The sequence below is a fragment of the Cuculus canorus genome, chromosome 5, assembly GCF_017976375.1.
Source record: "Cuculus canorus isolate bCucCan1 chromosome 5, bCucCan1.pri, whole genome shotgun sequence".
In the NCBI taxonomy this organism is placed as follows: domain Eukaryota; kingdom Metazoa; phylum Chordata; class Aves; order Cuculiformes; family Cuculidae; genus Cuculus; species Cuculus canorus.
The window spans coordinates 50021551-50047967 of NC_071405.1; the positions used below are offsets into that span (position 1 = coordinate 50021551).

General features: G+C 42.1%; 1 protein-coding gene across 1 annotated transcript in view; it reads right to left on the reverse strand.

Annotated features, from left to right (window-relative positions):
- ITPKA (inositol-trisphosphate 3-kinase A) overlaps positions 1 to 26417 on the reverse strand; it is a 39622-nt gene extending 13205 nt beyond the window's left edge. The window contains exons 1-2 of the mRNA XM_054068712.1: positions 25830 to 26417; positions 1281 to 1377 (exon numbers count right to left, since the gene is read on the reverse strand). Coding sequence (XP_053924687.1) covers positions 1281 to 1377; positions 25830 to 26264 — 532 coding nt within the window. The 5' untranslated portion in view covers positions 26265 to 26417. The remainder of the gene's footprint in view (positions 1 to 1280; positions 1378 to 25829) is intronic.

Consider the following 26417-nt stretch of genomic DNA (forward strand, 5'->3'; position numbering starts at 1 on the left):
AAGCCTCATTAATCTTGGGGCTAAAACTCAACTTTTATCACAGCAGGATCCTTCAGCCATTGCAAACTGGTTCTTCAGTGACAAACTGTAGAATTGGCATTGCCACAGCACAAGGGTGAGGGTGGTGATGGCCTGGTTTTAGTTTAAGAACTTGTCCTATCAGAGAACAGCTACAAAAGGGATAGACTAAATGAAGCCACAGAAAACAAAAGTAAAACAAACTGGAACAGTATCTCTCCCCATCACCTTCCAGCAGCCTCTTAACACTCCTCGTCCCTGACACTAGAGAAGTCTATAGTTATCATTACACGACCAATACATCACTCCACACAGATCAAGTCAACCCCATACATACTGTGATAAAAACTGCAATAAGAGTGGGTCATTCTGGCACTCTGCATGATGCAAGTCAGGCTTACCAACACCACTGTGCGAAATGCAGCTACTCCATTTCTAGGACTAAATAAATTTCTCTGTACAGCTTTGAAGTGCATCATATTAGTGCATTAGCATATAAAGAGGTGGTTCAGGTACTGCATTAAAGCACGATGCAGCACGATGCAGTAGGTGTCTGCCCACATGTGTACTAATAAACCCCACCACTAGCACTTTGGGAACAAGGGCTGCATAGGAAGTAAATGAAGCACAAGAGAAGCAAACCTGATGAATTCTCTTTGTTAGAATCAGCCAACTGAGCTGCTCCTTGCACCCATGCAGTGAACAATGACAGACTTGCAATGCAAAGAGCTGCTCAGCAAGTCAGCTTTCATCAGATTTGTTTCCCACCCAAAAGCTTCCCACCTTCAGATGAAGGGTTTGGGTTGGTATTGGAAAAACTGTCCTTGCTAGGGCTGAGACATGTACAGGCACAGACAGTAATCCTTCCCACTAGGGAACTAACATACTGGCTACTTGGTCGAGAAAGACAATCCCATGCCACAACCAACAGCAACAGATGGACTAGGACTTCAACCCCCCAGTTCCTCATTTTCCATTAATATGCATTTTACATATATCACCTTACAAGGACACACTGGGATCCTTGCCCTTCCCCAGACTCTGACCATTGCTTCCTTGCTCATGTCATTATTCGTGTATATCACTCCCTTTCCCTACCTCCGCCACAAATGAAAGAAATATGATCTAGTTCACAGATCTATGTGACATTCCCTGCTTCCTTTTTACCTGAAGGAAGGAAATAGAGAAACTCTGAAACACTATTTTTCTTGCTGCTGTTATCCCCACTCCAGAGACAAACACATTGAAGATATCCATCTCACCTGTATGCCCAGCTAGCTGCACCCACGAGTAGCGTTTCTTGAAGGGGCTGATGACTGGTAAGTTAACCATGGTTTTAATTGTATGCCATGCCTTTTTCTGGAATACAAAGAAAAGAAATATTAAATTGGGCAAAGGCTGAAATCCTGACATGCCACAAACCTACCACATAGCTTCATGCATAGTGAAATGTTCCTCACTAATTTGTAAGTGCTCAAAGATGGAACCACAAAACAGGCACCATGATTATCATTGGAAAAATACACAAAACCAAGGATGGACAAATACTTAAATATAAGGCCCTGCCACCCACAAGAAAGCTGCCTGCAAGAAATAATTTAAAGGAAATGTTGTACTGCACATCATGGGTCTGTTCATAGCCACACCTGACCCTCTCCGTGTCTGAGACTTGTGGTATGCAGGCAGCAGACGCTGAGCATATACTTATGCACATTTAAGTTTCCGTGAGACATGAACATAAGCTGTTTGCCACTGTCAGCAATGCTTCCTTTCCCAGAAAACTTCAGCATCACCTCATGATTAATGGCTTTCTCCGAGCCAGCAGATGAGTGTTAATGTGACAGATGCACAGAAGACATGGACCCTCAGCACCCACTGACAGCGTGCTGTAGAATTTCCTCCAGGTCACAGATTCTCCTGCTCCCTCCCCTCTTTCCCAGTCTTTGTTACAGTTTAACAAAGCTGGGCATTGCTCTGGCCACCTTTGGCTGCAGCCTGTAGGCAGACAGGGAAATACAACAGCTGCTCACAAACAGCAGCTGAATGCTGTGACACGAAGTAGAATATGAAAAGCATCCTGCTCTGGAACCGAAACCCAGATGGGAGAGAACCACAGCCCACTGGTGTTCACTCCGAGGAATCTCAAAGTGTTTACAAACACCGGGGGCAGGCTCATTTCTTCTGCCACCAGGACACGATACCCTGCTGGAGAAAAAAAAGGAGTCGCACAATACTTGTGCACGACAATCTACTGCCAAGAGTTTTTAGCTGAGATCAAGTATAGAGGGGATTAGGCTGCATTTACAGAAGCATTTATCAACAGCCTAACTGGGATTCACCAAAATCAATGGGAGGCGTTGATTTCCCTAAAAAACTACTTTTAAATCATTGCTCAACACCTGAAAAATCCACCTTCAAAACAACCATGTCTTGTGCAGCAGGGATATTGATCTGACAACTTAGGTGCTTCAGATACCTGATTATTATTGTCTTCTACACTACACTTCTGCAGAAATGAAAAATACAAAAAGTGAAACGGCAGGCAATGATACACAGGCAAAATGTAATTCTCCATATCACACTCTAACCTGGACATCCTTCCCAAAACTCCTTCACCTGTACCACATTTCTTATAAAGTATCCTCTAGCAATGTTGGTCACTGTGTGACGGCAAATCCCTGTGGCTATCTTAGAATCATAGAATAGTTTAGGTTGGAAGGGACCTTAAAGACCATTTAGTTCCAACTCCCCTGGAATGGGCAGGGACACCTCCCACTAGATCAGGCTGCCCAAGGCCCCATCCAACCTGGCCCTGAACACCTCCAAGGATGGGGCATCCACAACTTCCCTGGGCATCCTGTTCCAGTGCCTCACCACTCTCACAGCGAAGAAATACCTTCTTATATCTAGCCTAAATCTGCCCCCTCCAATTTAATGCCATTGCCCCTCATCCTATCACTACAAGCCTTTGTAAAAAACTCCTCTACAGCTTTCTTGTAGCCCCTTTCAGGTACTGGGAGGTCGCTATAAGGTCTCCTCACAGCCTTCTCTTCTCCAGTCTGAACAACCCCAACTCTCTCAGCCTGTCCTCATACGAGAGGTGCTCCAGCCCTCTGATCATCTTTGTAGCCCTCCTCTGGACCAGCTCCAACAGCTCCATATCCTTCTTATGTTGAGGATTCCAGAACTGGACACAATACTCCAGATGAGGTCTCACAGGAGAGGAATAGAGGGGCAGAATCACCTAAAAGAGGGACGGAATCTTAGAATCTATGAAAAGGGGGTGTGAACTCGCAGAGTTAAGGATTTTTTTTCACAAGAAAGTTAAGTTATGCTGCATATATACTGACATTAACAATATAATCATTGTATCAACATACTTATTCTGAAACAAGATCACTTCTTCCTATTTAACTTATTTCGGTCTTGAATGCAGTTCAAGCTGAAATGAAGTCACTCTCTGTCTGATGTAAGTGCCCTATGCAGTGGTAACACTTCTGAAAACACAATATGCCAGTGAGAGGAAGCATTCAAAGCAAATCCTGGATATCTGAGAACAATGAAGACTCTGCTGCGCTTAAGTACAACTCCACAGATGTTACTAGCTGTAGCTAAATTCCAATTTCACAAATAACTCCTGCAGGTTTAAAGGACCCCATCATATTCTTCATAGTCTGTATTATTCGCCTTAAGTTATTCCAAACTGAATCTTGCTGAACTAAACAGCAACTTGTCTATATGACAGAGCTAACTGCTGTCCAGTGAGGATGAGAGAGACTCTTGTACACCACTTATAAACGTCCATAGCCTCCTTCTGGAGGAAAATGCAATGTAAATATTGTCATTCAAGTAGGAAAGATAAATTACTTTTCTAGTCTATTGGCCTAATTTAACTGATCACAGAAGCCCTTCAGTCTCCTCTGCTGTTTCATCTCCAGAGGGATACAAAGTTACTTAAAGAACAATTGAAGGGAAACATGATTTTGAATTAAAATGACCCCTTTGAACATAACTCCTGCCAAAGATTTAGTTTTTCAAGATTCCAGCCCACTTTTCTGGGTAAGGCTGCTTTGTCCTCATCCCTTAATCAGAAGTCTGCACTGCTCCGTAACTGTCCTGTACAGTCCTGTACTCATCATAATGCCCCACTCGTAACGAACTGCATTCTGTGTCCCAATGCCTTGCCATACTGCTACATCCAGAGGTGACGAGCAACTCAGGTTTTCAAGGAATGCACATCAACTGTCAATGCCACTCCACACGCCAGTGGCTTTCCCACCTCCTCCCTCCCACTCACCCCTAAGTAGCTGCAGCTTTCATTTGTAGAGTGGGTGTGAAGGAGAGACAGCGCGCCAAATTCAGCCCCAGCTCAAGTGGACTCTGGCTGCTTAGGTTACAGCTGCTTTGGATGAGGCAGACACTGGCAATTCTTAATTTTTTTTTAATTATTTTAAATAATCTCTTCACAAACCTTTTTCCTCCTCAAGACACTGAAAACATGAGGCTCAAGGTAGAAGGAGGATTGCTTCCAGACCCATCCCACGGGGTGTGCTGCCATCAGCAGGGGTTCAGCAGCTATACCTTCCCTTACTATAGCTTCCACTCTTCCCAACTCGTTTAATGCAGGATGCAAATTGTCAGGATACAAACAGGGCCGGGTGTTGTTGGAGCAATGGTGTGAGTGGGAAGATGAAAACTTTGTGTGCCTGCTGTGGGAGGAATCTTTCTCACTTCTATTTCTAAAGCAAGATCTCTCCCTCTTTGTTAGCAATGGTATTATGTGCTTTTCAAATCACTGCTTTATGCTGCAATGACAAAGATGACCACTGCCACTGCCCGTCTGATTTGGAAGTCCCTATGTCCCTCAGTCCACTTCTTCTACATTCCTGCTCATTCTTCCTTGATCTTTTGCTCTGCCTGTGTTTCGTCAAGCCCTCATTTCTTCTGAATTGCTAGCCAGTCTATGCTATTCACATTTATTCAAGGAAAATTCAGATATATCTGTATTAGGACTACCTAAAACAGATGCCCTTCACTTCACCTTCAATGCTGTTTTATAGGTCCCTTGAGATCAATATACTGAAGATTTTTCAAACAGGAAAAAGGAAACCATTAGAAAAGGGCCAAGAGGCAAACACAAGAAATATTAACATCCTTAGATTCAGCATGTAAGTCTCTCAATGGGAACTGTAACTGACATACTATATATATATATATATTGCCCTAAGCAATACGAGGAGTGGAATGTGCCCTAAGCAATAAAAGGAGTGGGATGCTAAAGAATGGAAAAGCTAGTTTCCTGCCAACGGGTCAGTCTGTGCCACTTGAACAGCGTCCACTGTATGAAACGAACAAAAATTCAGGGAAGAGAATGGGAGAACTGATCCCCACAGTGCACCAACAATGCATGCAAAGGATTGTGGCTTGGAATCTGATGCTGATCTGTGGTATCTGGACTACTCTTCTGGATTTGAAGCAGAGCACTGAAGAGAAGCACACATCCATGCAGCAGATGTGGCACACTTGTCTGCATACGCCAGCGCTAACACAGAGCAAGATGCGAGCCAGATGAGGTATTCTCAACCTATTCACTCCTGGACACAGACAGCTGTTGTCATCATGCCTATCCCATTAAATAACAGCAAAGATGAGCAGCATCGGAGGGCCACTGCCTCCTGTGAGTACAGCTTTCTCCAGACCTTTTCTTATGAGGAGAACGCAACTTCACACATTATTATAATAGCAAGCAGAAACACAGCCATAATGATCCTGATCAAACACAGCAGTAGGATTTGGCTGAACAAAACCCCCTAAACTCACTGAGAGGTGTTTCATTCACTTTAAAGGGTTTTGGCTGAGGCCTCACTGTCCCCAAGAATTAATCCTCAGGATCTAACCAGCTTTTCTGAAACTCTCCCACCATTTCAGGACAATACTGATAGCATCCTAATAGCCAAGCTCACCAAATAGATTAATTCAGACTCCCTGAATTGTGTGGGAGTTTCTGGTGGTGGTTGTTTCACAGGTAGTATAGAACAAATTAAATCTCTCTCTGAGCATATCCTAAATCCCTCAGGGTCAGGTTAGCCACTCAGACTCTTAAGGGCAACGGAGGATAGGGACCTGAAACTTCCTCTGCTTTTCTGTGGGGAAAATAAATAAAATGTCTCCCTTATTGAAAGGTAAATTGAAAACAAAGTTCACACCTTAAACACACGTAACTACCCTCAGGCAAGCTCTTGCATTGAGATATCATAAACAGGAATTTGCAGAATTGAGTCCTAAGTGAAGCAATAATTAAAAACACCAATCACATCTAAATTAGTAAGCTGCAGCAGAGGGAGGGGGTAAGAAAAACATTCTCTTCAGAAAAAAAAAAAAATCAATCCATTTTAATAATCCTAGCATGCTACTTGAAAATACAGTGAGTTAAGAACAAAAGTACACCATAACATAAATCAACAGTACCCCTAAAAAAGTTCATTTTATATCAGCAGTAGAGTGGACAAGTAGTTTCCTCCCCGAGCAGGTAAATTTTCAGCAAAATTCTGCTAATCTATACTAAACAATGACCCCTGAATTCTTTTCCCAGGAAAATTTCAGCAGTTTCTTTATCCACAATCCTGTTTTCTTTTTTTTGTGCACTAGTACGAAGCCTACGCAAGCCTACAGAGAGCTATTATTACATCAAGAAACAAAAGGATACTGAGAAATTTCTTTATAAACTTTTTTTTCCCCTGTAAGGCTTTAAGAAAGTACTTAATTGTCAGTCATCATAATCTACTGTTCTCTTAAAGTTTTTACATCATTTAGGCTACATTCTGCCACTCTGCGATATGGGGGCTGAAATCTGATCTGTAATGCTGGTTGCCACTGCCTACTCCATGTCTCACTAACTCCTGGAAGGAACAAGGTTCCTCCACAGGGACTTGCAAGGAGTACAGAAAACTTTAATTACCAAAAAGTTATTACACATGTTTCAAAATAATTCTGTAAGAGCCATGTGCCCAAAATGCAAAAGAACTGAGCAACATCTTGACTGGCAATCTCAGCCAGCGCAGTGGGAATGAGCAAGTATGCGAGAAGGTGATGGATGCTGGCTTCTTCAGGGACACCGTAACCCTAATAACAGTGACTAGAAAAGTAACTCCTGGGAACCCATCAAACCTTTAGCCGGAACTGCTTTCTATGAGCAGGTCCTAAGCTAACACTAAGCATTACTAAGCCAGGTATCACTTATGACTAATCCACGCACGGTGTTAGTCATCCTCCAATGGCTCATCTTTCTGGGGCAATTTTTTTTTTCCTTCCTGGGTGACACACTAGCGCGCCATATTACTCCAAGTAATACAACAAATTCTCATGAGGTATGTAAGAGCTGTTCCAAGTATCAGTGTAAACAGATGGCAGGGTCTAGTCCTGCAAATAGCTCTCTGTTAATATTTGTTCCTTCTAAACACAATGTGTGTTTTACGGTTTAGTTATTGTTTCAGTTTTACTTTTTATAGTATGTACATTTACTTAACACAATAAAATGTTTTTAAAACCATATAAGTTAATTTTATCTACAAAATCCTTAACTGTTTTATTTACCTTAGTTTTTAAAACTAAACTCAATCAGCTTGAAAGCTAGTTTTTCTTAATTCTTTATGCCATTTTACTCCATTACTTGATTTAATTTGGAAAATGAAATTAACATATTCAGATTTGTTCTCCATTTTCAGTATTGTTTGTCACTTTATTTGAATTGGCTTTGACCTGACATATTGGACCTGCACAGACAGAGAACTTAAATGTAGATCCAAAGCTACTAACCATATTATTTTAACGAACTAAGCCTGGCCTGAACAAAACTTTGCTATCTCAAAACAGCCACTACATGTGAGTACCATAAAAAGCTGCCATAAGAACTCATTCTAAGCAGATCCCAGAGACAATTACTAGCCTGATTTAATCACCTCCTAATTAGATATGCTTCTCTTTCTGTGTGAATGTAATCAGTAACTACAGTATTATTATTACAATCTATTAAAAAAATAAAATCACAAAAATTTTGATAAAGAATCTACAGCTTTGTAAAAATCACAACATTCTACCAATACAGTTGTTAATGGCGTAATTTCCACCAAATCAATGAGTTTTCCATGGATGCAGCTTCACAGCAGCCAGCTTCAAAGGTTATTGGGGATTTCATTTTTTCAAGGGACTGCAGCTCTGGGACAGCCAACCATATGGCTTCGTCTCATGGACAGATCTGAGGATTTATTTGAGTAATGTTATATAAGAAAAAATTTAAATGATAGTGAAAGTTGCTGAGCAACATAGTATCTTTCCAGTTACAGTCACAGAATTTGCCTGAGGGATTCTGGTTTGAGTTCTTTCAGTTTGACCCTTAGCACAGTTGTCTTTGCAACCCAAATGAGGCAGGCAGTTGACTTGCTCAGACCCAAATCCTGGAGCAGCAGACATTTTTATGCCCCATATGAACAAATTATAATTATCCATGCTTTTTCTTCTAATTATATATATACAGAGATACATATAAACACATATATGCACACTTTTGAAATATATAAAGCAGCTAGCAAAAGCTTTTCACTGCAGTCAATCAAAACCACATGACTTTTGGGTTTTTTAATTGTCCAGACTGTAACAAGTCCAAGGCTTGGGAGCATCTGGTATTTGAAGAAACTTAGAAGACCTAACAAAGCATCATACTGCAATACAGAAAGGGAGGCATACATGCAATTTTTGCCTTATTTGCTGGGAGAAGCATTAACTGAGAACATACACAAAGGCTCTGAACAGGGAAGCAAGGTGCAAGATTTGCCCATATCTAAACCAAAAATTATCAAAAAATCCCCTCCCTGAATTTTTCATATAAGGAACTTACTTTATACTTTCAGCAGCCAGTTTCTGTGTTTCTGCCCCTTACTAAAGGGTTCTGGAGTCCTCAAACTAAGGAGATTCTTGCTGCCAAGTCTACTACCCACTTGGCTGAATCAGACATGAATCACAAATCAAGACAAAGATCTCAATGGGTGGGAGGTGAAAGAGCAAGTCAACAAGAAGAATGGTCCTCAAGCAAGTTCCAACAGGAGTATGTGAGCAAATGCTCACAAAAACCTTTAAAACTAAGTTTCTGAGTGCAACACTTGATTCAGCTTCTGAGACAGAGTGATGTTCTTACAGCAACTGATTTAGCCCTATTACAATATCACCACATTTCATCTTCTCTTGTCACTGGGCAGTAAACAGGGTCCTGATGGACACAACGTCTGCACAGCAGTGCTGCTCATTGCAAGACAAGAAGGTATTTAGGGTCAGAATCAAAACGTTGCTCTATAATAACTTGCACCAACGGACAGCCCAGCCTGGAGTCTGGAGAGCTGAGCAATTGCTTTAAGAAGCCTGTGCCCTGACCAGATACACACCACCATCATCCTTCAGACTCTTAAGAGCTCTACCACAACCAAATCCAATTGATACTTAGTCCAAATAATCCCGACTGCCCTTCTGCCAGGGTGGCTGTGCCACTTCAAATGTTGTCAGCTGTCCCTCAAGGAATATAAACAATGTAACCACATCCCTAATCAAGGAAATGACTGAGCAATTTCCATCCCCCAGACCCTTTGGGAGCCTTGATCACCTTTTTATCTGCTTCAGTCCCCAAAGGAACTAATACTTGCTGCTTTGTCACACAGCTGACCTTCCCATGGTGTACCACTGCCAGCTGGACCTTCAAGACTGATAATCAATAGCAAGGGAGAAAGCACGCTCCTAAAGAACGGCAGTTTGCATGCCACATAAGCAACTTCCCGATTGGAATCCCTCATCAGATTGCCAGGCAAACTGTGACCACACCTTTGTCTCTCTCTCCCTCTCTTTCACCATCCAGACTCCAAATCTTTGGGGAGAAACAGTGCTTAGCCCGTACTCGGTCCTTGATGCTTCCGGTTTTGCACTCAGCCATGGGTGAAGGCCACAGCTGCTCAACCAGCGTTTGGCAGGTGTATCCTCTGACTGCAGGGTTTTCATTTCCTGTTTGTGCCACACTCGAGATGGGCTGGGCTAAATCTTCGGAGTCATGAGAAACGTTTAATGCAATAAGCAGAAACAACGCTGCAAGACAGAAGCCTCAGGTTCCTGTGTTTTCTCCTCTGTCACGCCTCACGCTCGCTACCCTTTAGGATACTTGGTAAGTTTGCTGGATATTCACTGTGTCTGGATTAAAGGAAGAAGTGAAGGAATGAGAAACCGACGGTCAGTATCAGACTGAATTACTAGGAGTGCAAAATCCCATGTCCCACTCCACACTTGGATTCTACTTGTAATTCCAGAAGTATCTCCTCTCCCCATCAGAGGAAAATGAAGTGTGAAGAAGTGAAAGTGATGCTCATCAAAAGCATTCCTTGCCTTTATGCGAACAGGATCAAGAGCCGCAGAGTGCTGACTACCCTGCAGTAATCAATGTTGGTATTTTGTTTCTGATCATTATCAAGTGAAAGTTCTACAACCTCTATGTCATTTCCAGGCCAAATGCCAAAATAGTCGAGGAATTAGATGGCTTTAAACCTGCACTGTCACAAGGGTTTCCTCCACTTTTCTCACAGACATGTTGTAAAAGCCGACAGTGTTGACCAAAACACGGATTTTATTTTAATAAGAATCAACATTTTCTGTTTTAAGGGATACTGAAATGCCTACCTTTGGTAGCAGGCATTAAACATGGCCATTATCTCTACCTGTGAAGCTTGTTCCTTGCTCTGAAAGACAGCAGTTCTCTAGCAGGACGGAGCTCTGCCCTCTGTCCCTACTGAACTCAGGATAACTGAACCAAAGAGGTTCTGCCGCTACCAGGTTTCTGCCAGAACATCAGTCTTGCTGGAAACTGAAATGTTATTATCCAAGAAGTAAATGGAAAGTTCCTCACTACAGAAAAGTTGACTCACTTTCAGAGCCCAGACATTTGAGATTTATCCAGGCTGTCCATCATCCAGAAAAAATCTGTGGTAAATCAAAAACATCACTTTAGCAGATGGTGTGGCAAAAGGAAAGAAATGCTTCTTAACCTCCAAAACAACTGCATTTTAAGTCTTCAGAAACTTCCTATGCCATAGTTTGGCAATTTGAGAATTCTCTGCCCATCCTCCACTTGTCATGTGTCACTGATCGACACCATGAATCATGAGAAAGGGACACCTAATGACAACACTCCACATAAGAAAAAATTAGCCTAACATCCTGTTAGGCAGGGTACAGAATTCCCTGTTCCAAACAGGATGAGTACTTGGGAATACTTAAAATAAATCCACACTTCTCTATACATAGACCAATAAACAGGTTCAGCCTAAAACATAAGCACAATTTGTTAAGGCACAGATATGTCATTTGTGAATTGCGTATAACCTCAAATCCAAAAATACTAGAGGAGGTGCCGATCCATTTAAATCAAGTGTGGTTTCTGCACAACATCAAGAGAGACTGTGTTCTGGCAACAAGCCAGGAAATAACTTCAAAAAGCTAATCCGCCCTGAGTGAACTCCAGGCACTTGGGGAGGAAGCTGAGCATGCGCTTGGTCTTATTTGCTAAGGTGTTGCAGGCTGTTACCTAGATACACAACTCTCTTTTCCTTGCCCAGCAGTTCAGGTCCAGGCTCACCACCAGTTTAACAACCCAGTGATTAAGCAGCCACAGGAGAATCCTCAGTGTAAACATAAAAAGAAATGAAGGAAATTTTAAGGCTTATCCTTTGCTACACTTCCCCATTCGCCACTACTACCATCAGACAGAAATTGCAAAATTGTCTTCTATTAACTGGTCAAAGACTCTTCCTATCCCTAGCAGCTTGGGTAGTGAACACATGTTGAAAGCTTACTATGCTTTCAACACATTATTGTGTAAGGGCCCCAGACACCCTATCCCATACAGCTTTGAGATTTCACCTGAAAGGAATGAAACACTGTAACAGTGGAAGAATATTGTGCTAGAATTCATTTTTTCCTGTAGGAAAGCGTAGGAAACACAGAGACAAAGTGAATGTTGTTTTAAGAACCTACTGGTTATCTGTGATGATTGTGCTACATTTTGGTCAATAATCCATGTAAGTTTTGACACACTGGAGGAAAGTTTAGGGATGAATAACAAATATCATATTGCTGAGGCTGAATTAATTCTCTTTGTTTATCCTGAGAAGCTCAAGCATGGCAACTACCTTCTAGCATGCAGGAAGTTTTCGTAACTGGTAGAACAGTCAAATGCTCTCCATGTCCACTGGGAAAGCCAAGAACAAATAGCTTTAACTTGCAACCAAACCAAAATATTCAGGTGTGATTACCAGAAAAGGGCTTTCCGTGGGTATCTGTGAGTTTTCAAACAAGCTTGACAAATACCTGTAAAATCATGGCCCAACTCAGTTACAGGGGACACCTGCCACCAAGTCAGAACTGGGCTGCTCCCAGTGTCAAAGAGTTGCAATGCTTTTAAAGAAGTTCTAGTCACGTCATCATCAATGGTCGAAAGATACTTATGTCCTGCAGGACAGCGAAGACAGTTACATAACCCCTTTCTGTGCTTTATTCCAATTTCCTAAAAACTACTAAAACATTCACTTAAAAAAAAAAGTCACTCACATCAACACTTGTCTGCAGATCAGGATTTAAGTTTTTGTATGCATGCATTGTACATACACACATACACATGCTACTGACAAGTATTGATTTTTAAAATGTACTTACATAACTTTCTTCCCTACCGAGCTTCTAGCATCCTAAAATACTAGGCACTCATTTGCAAATATCTGAGCAAACTCCAGTGCCTTGGTACAGGATCTAGGTCTAGATAGGGGCCCCATCTCTGCTCCAGTTCCCACAACTGCAGGCAGCAATAGCTCCACTTCATAACACTGTTGAACAATTTAAGTAATTACTGTTTGTAAACCAAACTAGAGGAACTCTAATACGGCATTGAAACACCCAAATAAGTAGCAATATAGTGTTAAGTGAAAAGGATTATTAAAGTCTAAAAATATGTCATGTCAAAAAAACAAATCAGACATACACCAGTGGCAGTTTGCCATCTGCTCTTCTATCTATCAAAAGACAAAGTCCAGTACTCCTCTCCTCCTTTGTCTCCTCCAAACTCACAACGCTATTTTCTTCCAAAGAGGCATAAGCAGTTACTGCTTTACCTATCACGTATGCCACTGTTCAAATATGGCCCACCCTTTGCAAAGGAATGCCAGCGTCAACATGCGATAGGCACTGTTATTTAGTGGGGTGTGGTATTTACCTAGGGCAAAGCCACATCCTTCAGCAACCACTTTAAAACCTCTGAGCTTTAACATAGTAACAGTGAGATTATTCCAAACCACTGTATTGAAAAGAGTTAAAACAAAACAAAAAAAAAAAAATCAAACCAAAACAAACAACAAATCACTCGGGTTAGCATCAGAACAGAACAAGTGAGGCCAATGTCCCAGACAGAATGGAAGCCCATGAAGGGCAATGAGAGAGGCAATGATAGAGAAAGCCAGAATTACATGGAAATGGGGGACTCTTCACCTTCCCCCTTAGGAGTGAGAGGGCCTTCTGGGTCACACAGTAGTAGTTTGTCTTTGCAGAAAACTGAAGATCAGAGAAACTCTCCCTGCATAAAGTCAACACTAGGAACTATGTAAGGAATCCAGAGAAAAAAATTACTTCTCCCTTTGAGCAAAACTACAGGATTAGAAGAGAATTTCGGTTAACTGAACAACCAATAAAGGCAAGTTGAGTTCCTCCTCCATATCAGAAGCAGGTAGTCCCAGCAGACAAGAGATTATTTAAGATTTTAATTTCCATAATGTGGCCTTAAAGAGTTAAATTCAGACCTTACATAAGCAGGAGTGACTAAACGAAAGACTGAAACAGAAACAAGGCATCTGCCTTCCTGAAGGATTGTGGGTGTTTGAACAATAGTAAGTGTGTTGTACAGAGTATGTTTCCTCTGCCCTGAAGGCATACAAGTGTGTTTATAATCAAGGTCCGGGAGATCCCACCTTTTTAGAAACGAAAACATCAATTGCCAACTATGAAGATGCGAACCCACCTAAAAATAAATAAATAAATAAACAGGGTGTAGATTATACATAAATGATTTATCTACCAAAAATTTTCTCTCATAGTAAAAGAGACAAAAAAAAAAATCCATAAAACTTAAAAGAATTTCATACTGTTGATTCCTAGCAACAGAACTGCAAGCCACACTCCCATATCTTGCACATCCACCTACACCAGCCTCCTCAAATATGGAGCAAGCAGCAGCTTCTATGCAAGATTGGACATAGATAGCAGAAGCCAAAAGCAACCAACATCAATACACCAGGGCTCAGCACACAGAAAAAAAGAAAGACACAAAACGTCCTTCACAGGTGCTATATGGCTTACACTGCACACAGGGGAACAGGCCATGCAGAGAAGTTACTTCACAAGCAAAGACTGATTCTGCTGCACTGTCTACAATTTTTCTTGAAGAATGCAATGTAAAAAGAAAATTGGTGACTTGGATACATCCACCCTCTAGCCATCCCCTGTCCAGACACGATTGCTGCCTATACAGTAAGAGGACTGAAAAGGCAGACTGGGATCAAGACACACAGCCATGGCAATGGGAGAGGACTTATTTCTTGAGACAATGCAGAAAATCCCTACAGATGAAAAAAAGATCATTAGCTTCCCATCACTCCAGTTTTAGTGTTGGAATGGTAAACCATGCTCAGGACAGCAGTGAGTCCTGCTGCTGGAAAAAGCATTAGAGACTGGTGGCGTACTAATTAACAAGCACAAGGGACTGTGCTAACAAGCATGGGACTTCCTCTCTCCCTGGTCTCGTTGCTGAAGGCAGTCACATTGTCATTGGGTTTGCTATAAACGTTAGGAAACAAGTCATGAAACTGATACAGAGGCCTGATTAGTGCCCAAATCCGTGCAGATCATTAGGCCAGAGAGCACTCCAGAGACTCAAGTCTTCCTAAAGTATTTAAAATATGGCTTTGTTACTTTTTCTGTTGAATGCCTTTGGGAATCATGATGATGTCATGAACAAGCGATAGGCAAAAGCACCTGGAAGTCAGGAATCTCCACTTTAAAATCCTCTCACAGGATTTATAACAGAATGAAATGTGCACCCGAGGATTTAATTGTTTCTGTATTAGTACAAAGAAGGCAAAATGTTCCTTATCTAAATTCCATAGAGCAAGACAATGCAAACTGTATCCAATTATCAGCCCTAAATTCTGACATTCAGCATTTTGCACTATGAAAAGTGAAAGCTGGAGCGTAGGAAGGTTTCTTCAGACTACATTCTCCTCTGAACAAAGCTGACCCTTTGTGGAACCGGTGGTGCTGTTCCTACAGAATGCGCATGAGTGGGAATGGTTGAGGAAGGAGCCCACAGAAAGCAGAGCTTATCGTGATTAGAACATTCAGGTCAAGTGCAATTAGCCAACAACCCACTTAAACCCCACAAAAGATAACAGTCAATCTGCGTGCACGAACACTGTTCACACTGATTTTTATCCTTTCTAATCACTGCATTACATAAGCATACATTGATGGAGAAAAACAGAGAGGCCACCCTTTAAGACCTGTTCTAGCCATGCCTCTTTCAGAAGATCAGGGTCTCAAAACCCAGATTTCCTGTAGACCCAATGAAGTACCAATGCTGTTTCTGTGTGTCTCGTTCTTCTGAGAACTGCTCGAAGTTAATCACCTCTAAGAAACACAAAAACTGTTTGCCACAGACAGAACAATTCCAATGAAACTCCAACTGTTTCCAAAGCAGGAAGAAGAGACGTCTTGATCCCATTTACAAATTTTCTGATGAATCCTCTGAAGAAAGCTCCTTAACCTTAACTCCATTAACCTTGAATTTTGTGGAAGGAGCCTGAAATCTGGCAAGAGGAGAGCCATCAAAAAAGGAGCAGGCCACAGGAAGAGCAGAAATTAACCTGACAAGAATTTGCCAAATTCTAAGAACCTCAGGTTCATTTACAGCAGACACTCATTAGTCCTTAGAAATTTACTTCCGTGGAGATTGCTGGGTACAGCATATACAAAGGATTGATGGAGCTCAGCTGTGAAGGGTTCAGTTGGCCATCCCACTCCTCAGACACAGGAGAGCTTGGGGAGGCTCAGCTGTGTGTGACACAGCTGTCACCCAGATTTTCCAAAATACAAGAGGACCATCTCCTACAGGACCTGAAGAGCCTTTCCAAGCACTGCACTCCTTTGAGTGCCCTCTTTAGCACAGGCATGTTAAACGGACCAGCTACCTCTAGTTCACTCTGCAGCATGCGCTTTGGAAGGGAAAAGAGGATAAAACACTGTTGTCACATGTCAGCGCCTTCCACTACTGGGCAGTGTTTAAATGCTGTGAAATTACCATCTCTGCTGAAAATCTTCGAAGATCCTTGGTAGTGGTCTTCTCCTGTGCTTTCAAATCACCAGTTTTATGATCAGACACATTACAACAAGAAGCTGCATGATTCTCATGCAGGCTAGTCAAGAGCAAAACTTTGGAGACAAGGGGCATAAAAGGACTGTTAGGTACAGGATAGGCAAACAGGAGGGTAGTAACTGGGACTGGGACTGGTTGGCAATACCACTGAAAATGCTGGGGGAAAGACTAGACAGAAGATGAAAACTTAATGAGCTAGCAGACTATTGCCCTAAAAAACAAGGAAAATACCTTCTCCAGTAAAACCAAACCAACATCAGGAGAACATGAGACAATTATATTATGAAATCATCATTCAGTCAAGCACTGAAAATATATGAAATAACAGAACTAAAACAACTGTATATTAATATTCTACAGTCTTCTAATGTAGAACTCAACCAATAAGCAACTGTTTTATATTTTGGATCAACTCAAAGGGCAAGTTACAGCTAAATAGTGACTGATGCTAGGTGTTGCAGGACCCCTCTCTGTTCATAGACAGGTATGCAACAAATGTGCAAAAAAGAGAACTGCTTTCCTTTCTCAGTGTGCATGGGAGAGCCTACGCAAGGCATTTAGGCAGACTTTCACCATGGCTGCTAATTGTATTTTTCTCATTCTCCTCTTGACTGACTTGAGGGTATGGATCTTATTAGCAGAAATGCTGAATGTCTGTACCTGCAGCTGAAGTTAATGGGAGCTGTTCTACAATATTGTATAACACTAGGTATTAAGAAAAGCAAAAGTTGACACATCAGTTTGGGTTTTCAAAATTAGTGGGTACTTTCATATTAACATGTCTTTCCATTGGTATTTTGTCCAGAAGATATGAATAAAAAGTTTGTGTAACAGAGACCATGGAAACAGAGTCACTAACATTTGGAAAGTGCTCTACTGCTGCAGCGATGACTATCTTAAAACTACCACAGTAACTTTGTTTACAGTAGACTCCCAGTAAGTGAACTAAAAATGTTAAAGCCAATGAGGACAAAATTAAAAAAAAAAAAAAGCTGCTTTTTATAGAGTCAGGAATTGTTTGTTTACACTGAATGAATAGAAACTACAATATGTTATTATATAATTAAAGACCGCGTCATAAGCTCTGCAGAAGACTGTAAGCATTGACATAAAGAGGACAACTTAAGTTTGCACAGAAAACCTCAATTCTGAAGATTTTTGACTTTTGAGTGGTGAATTTTGCATTTAAGACATTATTAAAACTCCAGTGCAACTGTAATTCTCTATCTGAACACTTTCTGGCAGTAGAAGGCGCTGACATGTGAAAACAGTGTTTTATCCTCCTTTCCTTTCCAAAGCGCATGCTGCAGAGTAAACTGGAGCTGGCTGGTCTGTTTAACACGCCTGTGCTAAAGAGCGTACCTGAAAGAGTGCTGCGCTTGGAGAAGCTCTTCAGGCCCTGTGGGAGATGGTCCTCTTGTATTTTGGAAAATCTGGGTGACAGCTGTGTCACACGCAGCTGAGCCTCCCCAAGCTCACCTGTGTCTGAGGAGTGGGATGGCCAACCGCACCCTTCACAGCTGAGCTCCATCAATCCCCTGTGTGCACTACATATAGACTTTGAGGACTACCAGCACCTCAAAGGTGAGAAGCAGAAACCTACACTTGACTCAGCGCTCCACCACAGGAAGCAAAGAAAGCAGGGTACAGAAATAGCGTCCTGTCCACAGTGAACATCACTGAGAATAACCACTGCAGTGTTCTCATCTATATAGAGCTGCTTGAAAAAATCTTACACAAAGAAATCTGTGTCCTCTGTAGCAGCTCAGAGTAGTGAAGGCAGCTACAGCTAAGACTGGGTCATTTTATGTCAGGACATGGTAGAGACCAGGGTAGAGGAAGAGTTAAATTGACAGTGAACAATGATTTCTTATCATCACTGGAAAACAAATGCAATCTCTTACCATGCCATGTTCAACGTAATCGACCAAGAGATATTACTCTTATAATATGAAAGTTGTATGAAGGCTACAGAAGTTTGCTTTCTCCGCTGATACATCACGTGAACTGTGCCATTGCCACTAGCTTTCTTACTCACACGGTTCTATGACATTCCAGCTTCCTGTTAAACAAGTAGTCAGTTGGTGGACTGATGAATCATACACATTTCAGTGCCAATTACATGCAGACGTAACATGTATCAATACCTATTAACGATCACCTGTTAACCACACCTGTTATCAATTTAGCTCAAGTATGAATGAGATCAGAAGGCTGATGAAGAATGGCTGATTAAAGTTGAATGTAAGGAAAACAAAGGCTATGTCAGTGGGCTGGGGTAAACAGTTCAAAGAGCTTGCATACACTGTGCCACCTTACTTGGATAGTTCAGCCTACAGACAAGGAGTGTTCCTGGATTCCGGGTTAATGCCAAGCTCCCACAAAGCAGCGTCTGTGTCATACTTGCTATAGTCACCAACTGACTCGTAGAGTCTGTCCCAAGCTCTAAATCTGAATTGTGCCAGGTCTATGATATTGCTTCAAATGAGCTGCCAACTGGTCTTTGGCTAATTTCTCCTCGAGTTTGCCAAGGAGTAGAAGGTTTGGTAGCATGCAACAGGAGTTAGGCCTGGTGAGTTCCGGGTAGGTTGCTATAGCATTGGTTTCACTCTGCCATGTTTTGGAATAGAAAGGAATATTTCATCCCTTGTGGGAAGCTCAGTGTTTATTGATACAAAACCCCATCCAAATGCTGCTAGATATGTTATTCCTGAAAGCATGCTCCACTAGTGACAGGAATGGATCAGTCAAGTACTGGAAAGAATATACCAATATGTTTGCTAGTGTGACACTGGATGAACAGATAGCATTCCCCACTTCCCTTTGCTTTTGCTCAGACTGAGCTGATGGAGACCAAAACCTGCTTTTTTTAATGATCTTTTTCCCCAGGTGAGCTATGCAATGGACAGACAATGCCATCTTGCCCAACTTGTGAGCTATTTAGAGGAAGCTGTGTTGGTAAAGCAGGTTGAGAAGACAACTTAAAAATGCAATCTAAACCTACTCTATTCAAGGTCCGAAGTAACACAGACTGGCAAGCCAGTTCTTTCTGCCTCAGCCCCCTTTCTCTGCAAAAACTACACTGACAGAGAAGATAAGAGACAGATAGCACTGGCACTGTACGAGACGATCACTTCTTCCTTCCAAGATGTGCAAGAATAATATTACCTTTTTCGTCACCACATTTTATAAACAATCACCACAAAATGCTGTATGGTGATCCTTAGCTCTCCTCTCAGTTACTGCTAACCAGAACAGCTATCTACCACATAAATAACAATGTGTATTCTCAGCTTGCAGAAATATTCGTGGGATTAAACTGCATCACATTGTGAGCATTTTATCAAACTGATTCACTTCAACACATTCCATTTATAATAAATCTCGGATGTGAGTTGAGAGGTTATTTTTGTCTATGTTAACTACCACATGTTCAATTAAAAAGATGTTCGCCCTCATCAAACTAGTCTAGTAGGGCAAGAGTGTCAGAACCCAAAAATATACACAGATATGCAAAATTTCCCAATTATTGCTCCAGCCCAGCCACTACCCTTATCCTTTTTCAGACTGGCATTGGTTTTCACAAATAAACCTTCAACACTGCTGAGTCAACGACAGCCTCAGAAAAATCTAAGCAGATTTTTTTTAAAGAGGGTATGCCCTCTTTAAACATGAATGCACACCCGATAAGAAGTACACACTGTTTCTTTCTCCATTTCAGATGTAATAAGCATTACAGGGAGCTTTGAACTATCAAGTGCACATACAGAGGAAATTCTATAACATACCTAATCCAATAGGTCCATAAGAAAAAAATTATAACAGAATTCTTTCAATTTTAAACTGCACACACAAGCAACAAGACATCCTTTATCATATGAAAAGTGAAAACTATCAGAAGGAAATTGGTTCAAAAGAGAAGAACCTTGTAACCTGTAAGTTAGCATTTCAGATATATTCAGGATCAGAAACTCCTACCCGGTAAGACATTCCATTGCCTCTCCCTCAACTGATTTGGTAAGAGCTAACTCAATTTCTACTAGACAAAGTCCCATAGTACTAACGAACAGTCACATCACAATGCTGATATTTTGAAACACTCCAGCAATTGAGTGTACAGTGGAGAAGAAACAATCCTCAAACTGAAGACAGAAGGCACCCAATTCAGAGTTTTGGCCCGATAACTGCACAATGTGGAAATGTGGAACACACTATACTGCTGTTCACCTCATATTTGTTCAGTATACAATAGAAAGATTTCGGTATACACGACTGTTCATTATAAATCAGCATATTTTTTTTTTAGAACTATGAAATGTATTCCATTAAAAGTAGTTGCTCCACGAGCAGCACACTAATGAAGCCTAGTTTCTCCTTAGCTGATGTCTACTGGTCTGCATTCTTATCAGAGTAACTACAGCTTGTCACTGTCCTCCATAAAGCTTGTAGCAAAAACACTCCAACCCCTCTCACATTTCCACACCCCTCCACAATGTCCTCACATTCTTCCCCTGTTCCTCAGCTAGTGCCTTCCACATTCTATAACCTCATCAGCCCAGTGCACTGTATGCTCCCTCCCATACCTCCTCCTATTAACCTTCATGACAAAAGGCACTACCTGCTGCGCCTGGCTCAAGCATTGTAAGCACTGACCGACTGGTCACTACAAATGTGCCAATTTGCTAGTTAGCAAGCAAAGCAGAAGATACCGTTCAACTCATTCTGAAAGGAAAAAGTATGCATTTATTTTGGTTTCCTCTCCTTCACCCAGCGGCTGATATTCGTGGAACTTCAAAGAGCTCCTGAAGAAGCTTTGAGATGTCTATCCCACTGTCAAATCTGGCTGAAAGCTACTAAAGTTGTTAAAATGGAATTGATAAAGTGATTACACAACCTTTCTTTCCTTTAGAAAGTAGGCTAAAAATCCATTAACAGTCTTACTTATGTCATCCCTTTGCTCCCATTCTTCATTTAAAAATAACAATTTTATTCTGCTGCACTAGCTTATGTAACGCACCCCTGAGTTGAAGCAGCTGAAACTTTTGGTCTGTATTTATTAAGCGTGTGCACCTCTCTATATGTTTGTCCATTTTAAGGTGCTTAGTGTTATTAAAAATAACGGCAAGAAGATCAGTGAAACCAAACAAGCTTAACTAACGGCTATCCCTGCAAAGTTTCTGGACTGGTATCACTGCAAGCAAGAACTGAACTGCTTTATCTCTAGCAAGCTGTCAGCTGTTCTCATGGTTACAGATCTAGGAATTTGGAATGACAGGTCACAGTTATGAGAACGGGTAGATTTATTTGGCATGTTTCTATCTAGTAAATAACATTCTCCTAAAAAAGAGAACAAGAGGCTGCTGTGCATTAACACAGTGTCTATTCTCCATGAAAATCACTTTTTAAAGTCTCTGTCCCAACAAAGATGCTGCTAACCAGATTTATGTATTTCTTAAAATTGCTCACTCACAGAATGAAGACAAAAATATATAACTCTTGCACCCTCTCCATTACTATAAATGGACCGCTGGTGCTTTCACTGCAAAATTCAACTGTGTATATACACTTTCCAGATGGCATGAAGCAAGGGTAGAAAAGTACACTTCCCATTTAAATGCAAGGGAAGGCAGGAATGTAAACTGCTGTCAAGGAGTAAAACCTATTCTGTCAATTGGCTATTTAAGAAACAACTGATAACTTTTTATCAAGTTAATTGCCAAGAATTTTGAGGTTCCAGCTATTGCATGCAGTTAACACAGCTATGTGGTATCAGGTTCTACAGAACCAACTAACAGGACAGCAGAAGAATGGCTTATCTTGCACTTCCAATTCTTCATTGCCAGAGGGGTCTTCCGCCAGGAAAGCCACGGCAGTCCAATTTCCAAAGCTTCTGTTGATTACTGCAAAATGAAATGCAAAACACATGCCGAGGAATTGGAATGCTTACCCACCGAGCTTCTCTCGAAGATAGACCTGCCTAAACGCGAACACCATTTTGACCCTGCTGAGCCAGGCTGGAACCACACTGTAGTCATCAGTCACCAGTCCCAAGGTATTCATCATCCCCAACAGGGGCCTTAAGGCTCTGGGGAAATGCCCACATACTGCGCTCAGTAAGAAACAAAAATTTAACACTGTCATGATCTGCCAATTCATCCAACCCAGAACGCTCTGTGAAACGCCTAACCGAATCACTCATCCTCTTGGAGAACTCTCTGTTCGCCTTGCGAGCTGCCAGGGAGAATCGTCTTCCAAGAAGCACAGTTGGAAGCAGTACTTCCAGCCTTGCCATCCTAGGATTTAAGACTCAACAACTCCAGGATAGCAAGCCCTGTACACAGAGGGAGGCTGCAGAGTTTCCCATCTCTCAAGCTTGAGAGCCCACAATATTTCAAAGACCCAACTGGGTCTTGATTTCCAGGCCAGTAGTACAGAAGCCTCCAGCTGAGAGACCTCAGAGAGCTTTTTTCAGCTTAGGTCTCAGGTTCCTGGGTCTGCAGATGGAAGCCTTGAAGCCCTGATAATGGGAATATTATCAGAACTTCTCCTCCCGCAGTTGAAGACCTGGGCTAGTTTCCAAGGTCCCTGTTGGCTCTGGGGAGTCTGGTAGGTTTGACAGCCCAGCAGTCTGGGCTGAGCTTACTCATAAGATGCAAGGCTCCAAATTAGTTTTTAACTTTTCCAAAGAAAAGTCTAAGGAAATTCCAAAGCAAGGGAAATTAAAAAGCTTCACAATTTCCCAGGAACTGGGGAACACCAAGTTTGGCCCACTTCCAATTTCAGTTTCTTTCTGAAGTCTGTTCTTCATGTTCCATTCTGATATCAAGCTTTCATCTGTTAAAATGCATACACTAAAACCAATAAATATGAACAAAATGTGCTAATTTACTCCTAAACAGAATCTTCAAAATATAAAACCATTTCTGGGCTTATCCTAAAACTTCCTAGACATTTTCACATGTATGTGCCTGCCTTGAATGCAAAGCCTTCCGTTACAATTCAACCTGCCTCAAGATTAATTAGTAGAAAGGACACATCCTGTAAAGTTGAACCCACAGAGGTTCAAAACAGAGACCTCTAATTTGGCATGCTTTGTACTCACTGCTTCACTAAAGAAATGGTGTCTGTAAAGACTGGGCAGCTGAGTGTAGGGATTGCTAATATCACAGCGTTGGCCGGTAGTGAAAGACACCAAACACAAGAACAAGCCTGTACTGGACACCTCCAGGTATGAGCAAGCCCACAGTGCACCCACCGAGATGAAGGGCACTGTACCTGACCACAGCAGAAAACAGCAGATTCCCTGAATTCAAGCTTTCTGTGGGTAACGCAGCAAGGATGAACTATATAAGTGTGCATTAAGCAGATAAAAGATTCATCCCACTTAATTTATTAAGTGGTGTCATAAAGTTGGTGATAGTTTTAAAGCTGTTTTAAAGTCCTAGGCACCAGCTCTGGTTCGCCAAACTGCCACAGAAGAGATAGAGAACATCACTCGGCATGCAGGCTCTTGGTGGACAGTTTGCTCCAACTTCCCCTACGGTGCAGGTGTGGAAAAGTAACTCAGCTATCAAATACATTACATATTCTACAGTTGAGTGAATATTTACTTTATTAATGCGACATTAAAAAATCCTGCAGTCACACTAAAATTGGGAAACCGGGAAAATTTTTTTCCCAAAACCTGAATTCTCATACTATTTAGGTTCTCAATTTCCCACACATCAAAACGAGGACATTCTCTCAGAGTTTAAAATACTCATAATACAGCTATTTTTAGTTTGCCTATAAATCATTGTTAAAGACCTTCTCCTTCACTTTTAAAATTTTCTTCTCTTGTGACTAAAAGGTGCCTAAAGTCTTTTCCAATTTTGCAGCACCTAGAAACTTCATTTAAATTAAAGTAATACCACTCATATCCACCTATGCTGTATAGTTTAGATACATGCATATATGATGCACATCTCTAAAAGTATGCAGTTCTAATGAATGATTTAAGACTCAATTTTGCATACAATACCAATGACTTCAGAGACGCAGAAGAAAACCTTAAAGGCAGCATGGCCTCATGCCTAAAGAATAACTTTTTCTTCGGCTTGTATTCACAGACAAGTTAACCAGATGTCACGATGCTGTCTCAGAGTTCTCAGTACTGTGTGTTAGCACTAACTTCTTGTTCCCTATTAATCATGCACACAGCACACTGAAATAGCAGGGATATTGAGTCCAATGATCCAATAGCACTTTTCCACCTTTAATTTTTATTCTGCTGCTTTCACAAAATCCCCAGTAGCACAGCATGTATTTTAGAAAAGAAAGCCAAAAGGCAATATAGCAGTAATTGTTTCCCCTGCACACCAGGTTCTACCTCAGGATCAAAAGTATGAATGAACTGGTATTATTATCAGTCTTTTGATATGCAATATGACAAAATAAAAACTCTTTTTTTTTCCTCGAAACTAGGCAACAAGTTGATGCAAACAAAACCAACACTGCGCACAGCATTTTAACTCCTATATTAAGTGTCCTCTAAAGCAGTAAACCCACAATTACCATGAGAAAAGTCCAGCTGGAGCTATCACCTACAAGTTGCATTACTTCTCACTTATACATTTTTTTTTAAAACATATGTTCTGCTGGTAAACAATCCACTGCCAATGAGCTGGCAGTAGAACAGCAATTTAAGTTGCGGTCTCAACAAAGGTAGGAGGGAGAATTCACTAAAGCAATACATTTCAGTAAAAAGAAAAGCCAAGAAGCATATTATAAGGAGTCAGACAAATAAACATTAACTATCACGAAAAAGTAACTAACTATATGCCTTTAAAAGTGCACTTCATGGATGAAAGCTGCCAAATTACAGAGGGGATTTACAGAGAAGAATGTGTTACTGCCAGAATGGACAAAAGCGTGCATTCTACCCGTTCCAAGCTCCTCCCCATCTCCTGTCATGCTCACAGCAAGAAGCAGCTCAAAAACTGACAACCGCAGACTCCAGGATGGAAGACACAAAAAAATCCCTGCTGGTAAATGGCTGGAGAAAAAAAATTGGTTTGGAGATTTGATAAAGGAGACTGGGGGGCGGTGGAGGTGGAAAAAGAAAGGAAAAAAGGACAAGCCAACTCACGATCAAAAGAGGTCCCCCCATATTCTTGGGACATCGAGTACAATTTCACAGCAGAAAGGCACCAAGCACACCTGGCCGGGTTTATAGCCAGCATCCCGAGCCAGGAGTTTCCCGGAGTTTGCGGGGACTGGGTCCCGGAATCCTGGCTCCAAGGGGAGCGCTCGGTGACCCCGGGGCACCCCTTACCTGGTTGGTATCCTCGCCGTGCTCCAGGTGCACGATGCCCTGGCTCCTGCCCTCCGTGTCGCTCAGCACATCGTCCTCCGAGTCCTCCAAGAGGGACGAGGAACCCGTGGAGGAGAGCGAGGAGGTGGAAAGCCTGCGGTGCAACGAGCTGTCCGTCCTCAGCCAGCCGCCCTCCGGGTGCTGCTGCGGTCGCGCCTGGCCGCTGCCCTGCCCCTCTTCGCTCTCCTCGGCGGTGACGGTGAGCCGGGGGATGACGGGGGGCAGCACCCCGTTGGGACGCCGGCAGCCCCTTTTAGCCGGGTCCGGGAGCTGCCGGGCGGCGGCGGCGGCCACGGCGGCGCAGCGAGCTTCGAAAAGCGATCGCAGCTCCACCACGCTCAGCCGCGTGGCCCGGCGCAGCTCCGGGCTGTCGTGCAACCCCGTTCGGGGCTCCATGACCAAGAAGAATGGGTAGAAAAAGAACTTTTCTTTTTTTCTGCTGGGAGCCCCGCGGAAAGGCTCATCTCCAGCCTCGCATCCCGCCGCCGCCGCCGGGACGCGGAGGGGAGGAGCGAAGGGAGCAGCGGGGAGACCCTGCCCGCCCCATCC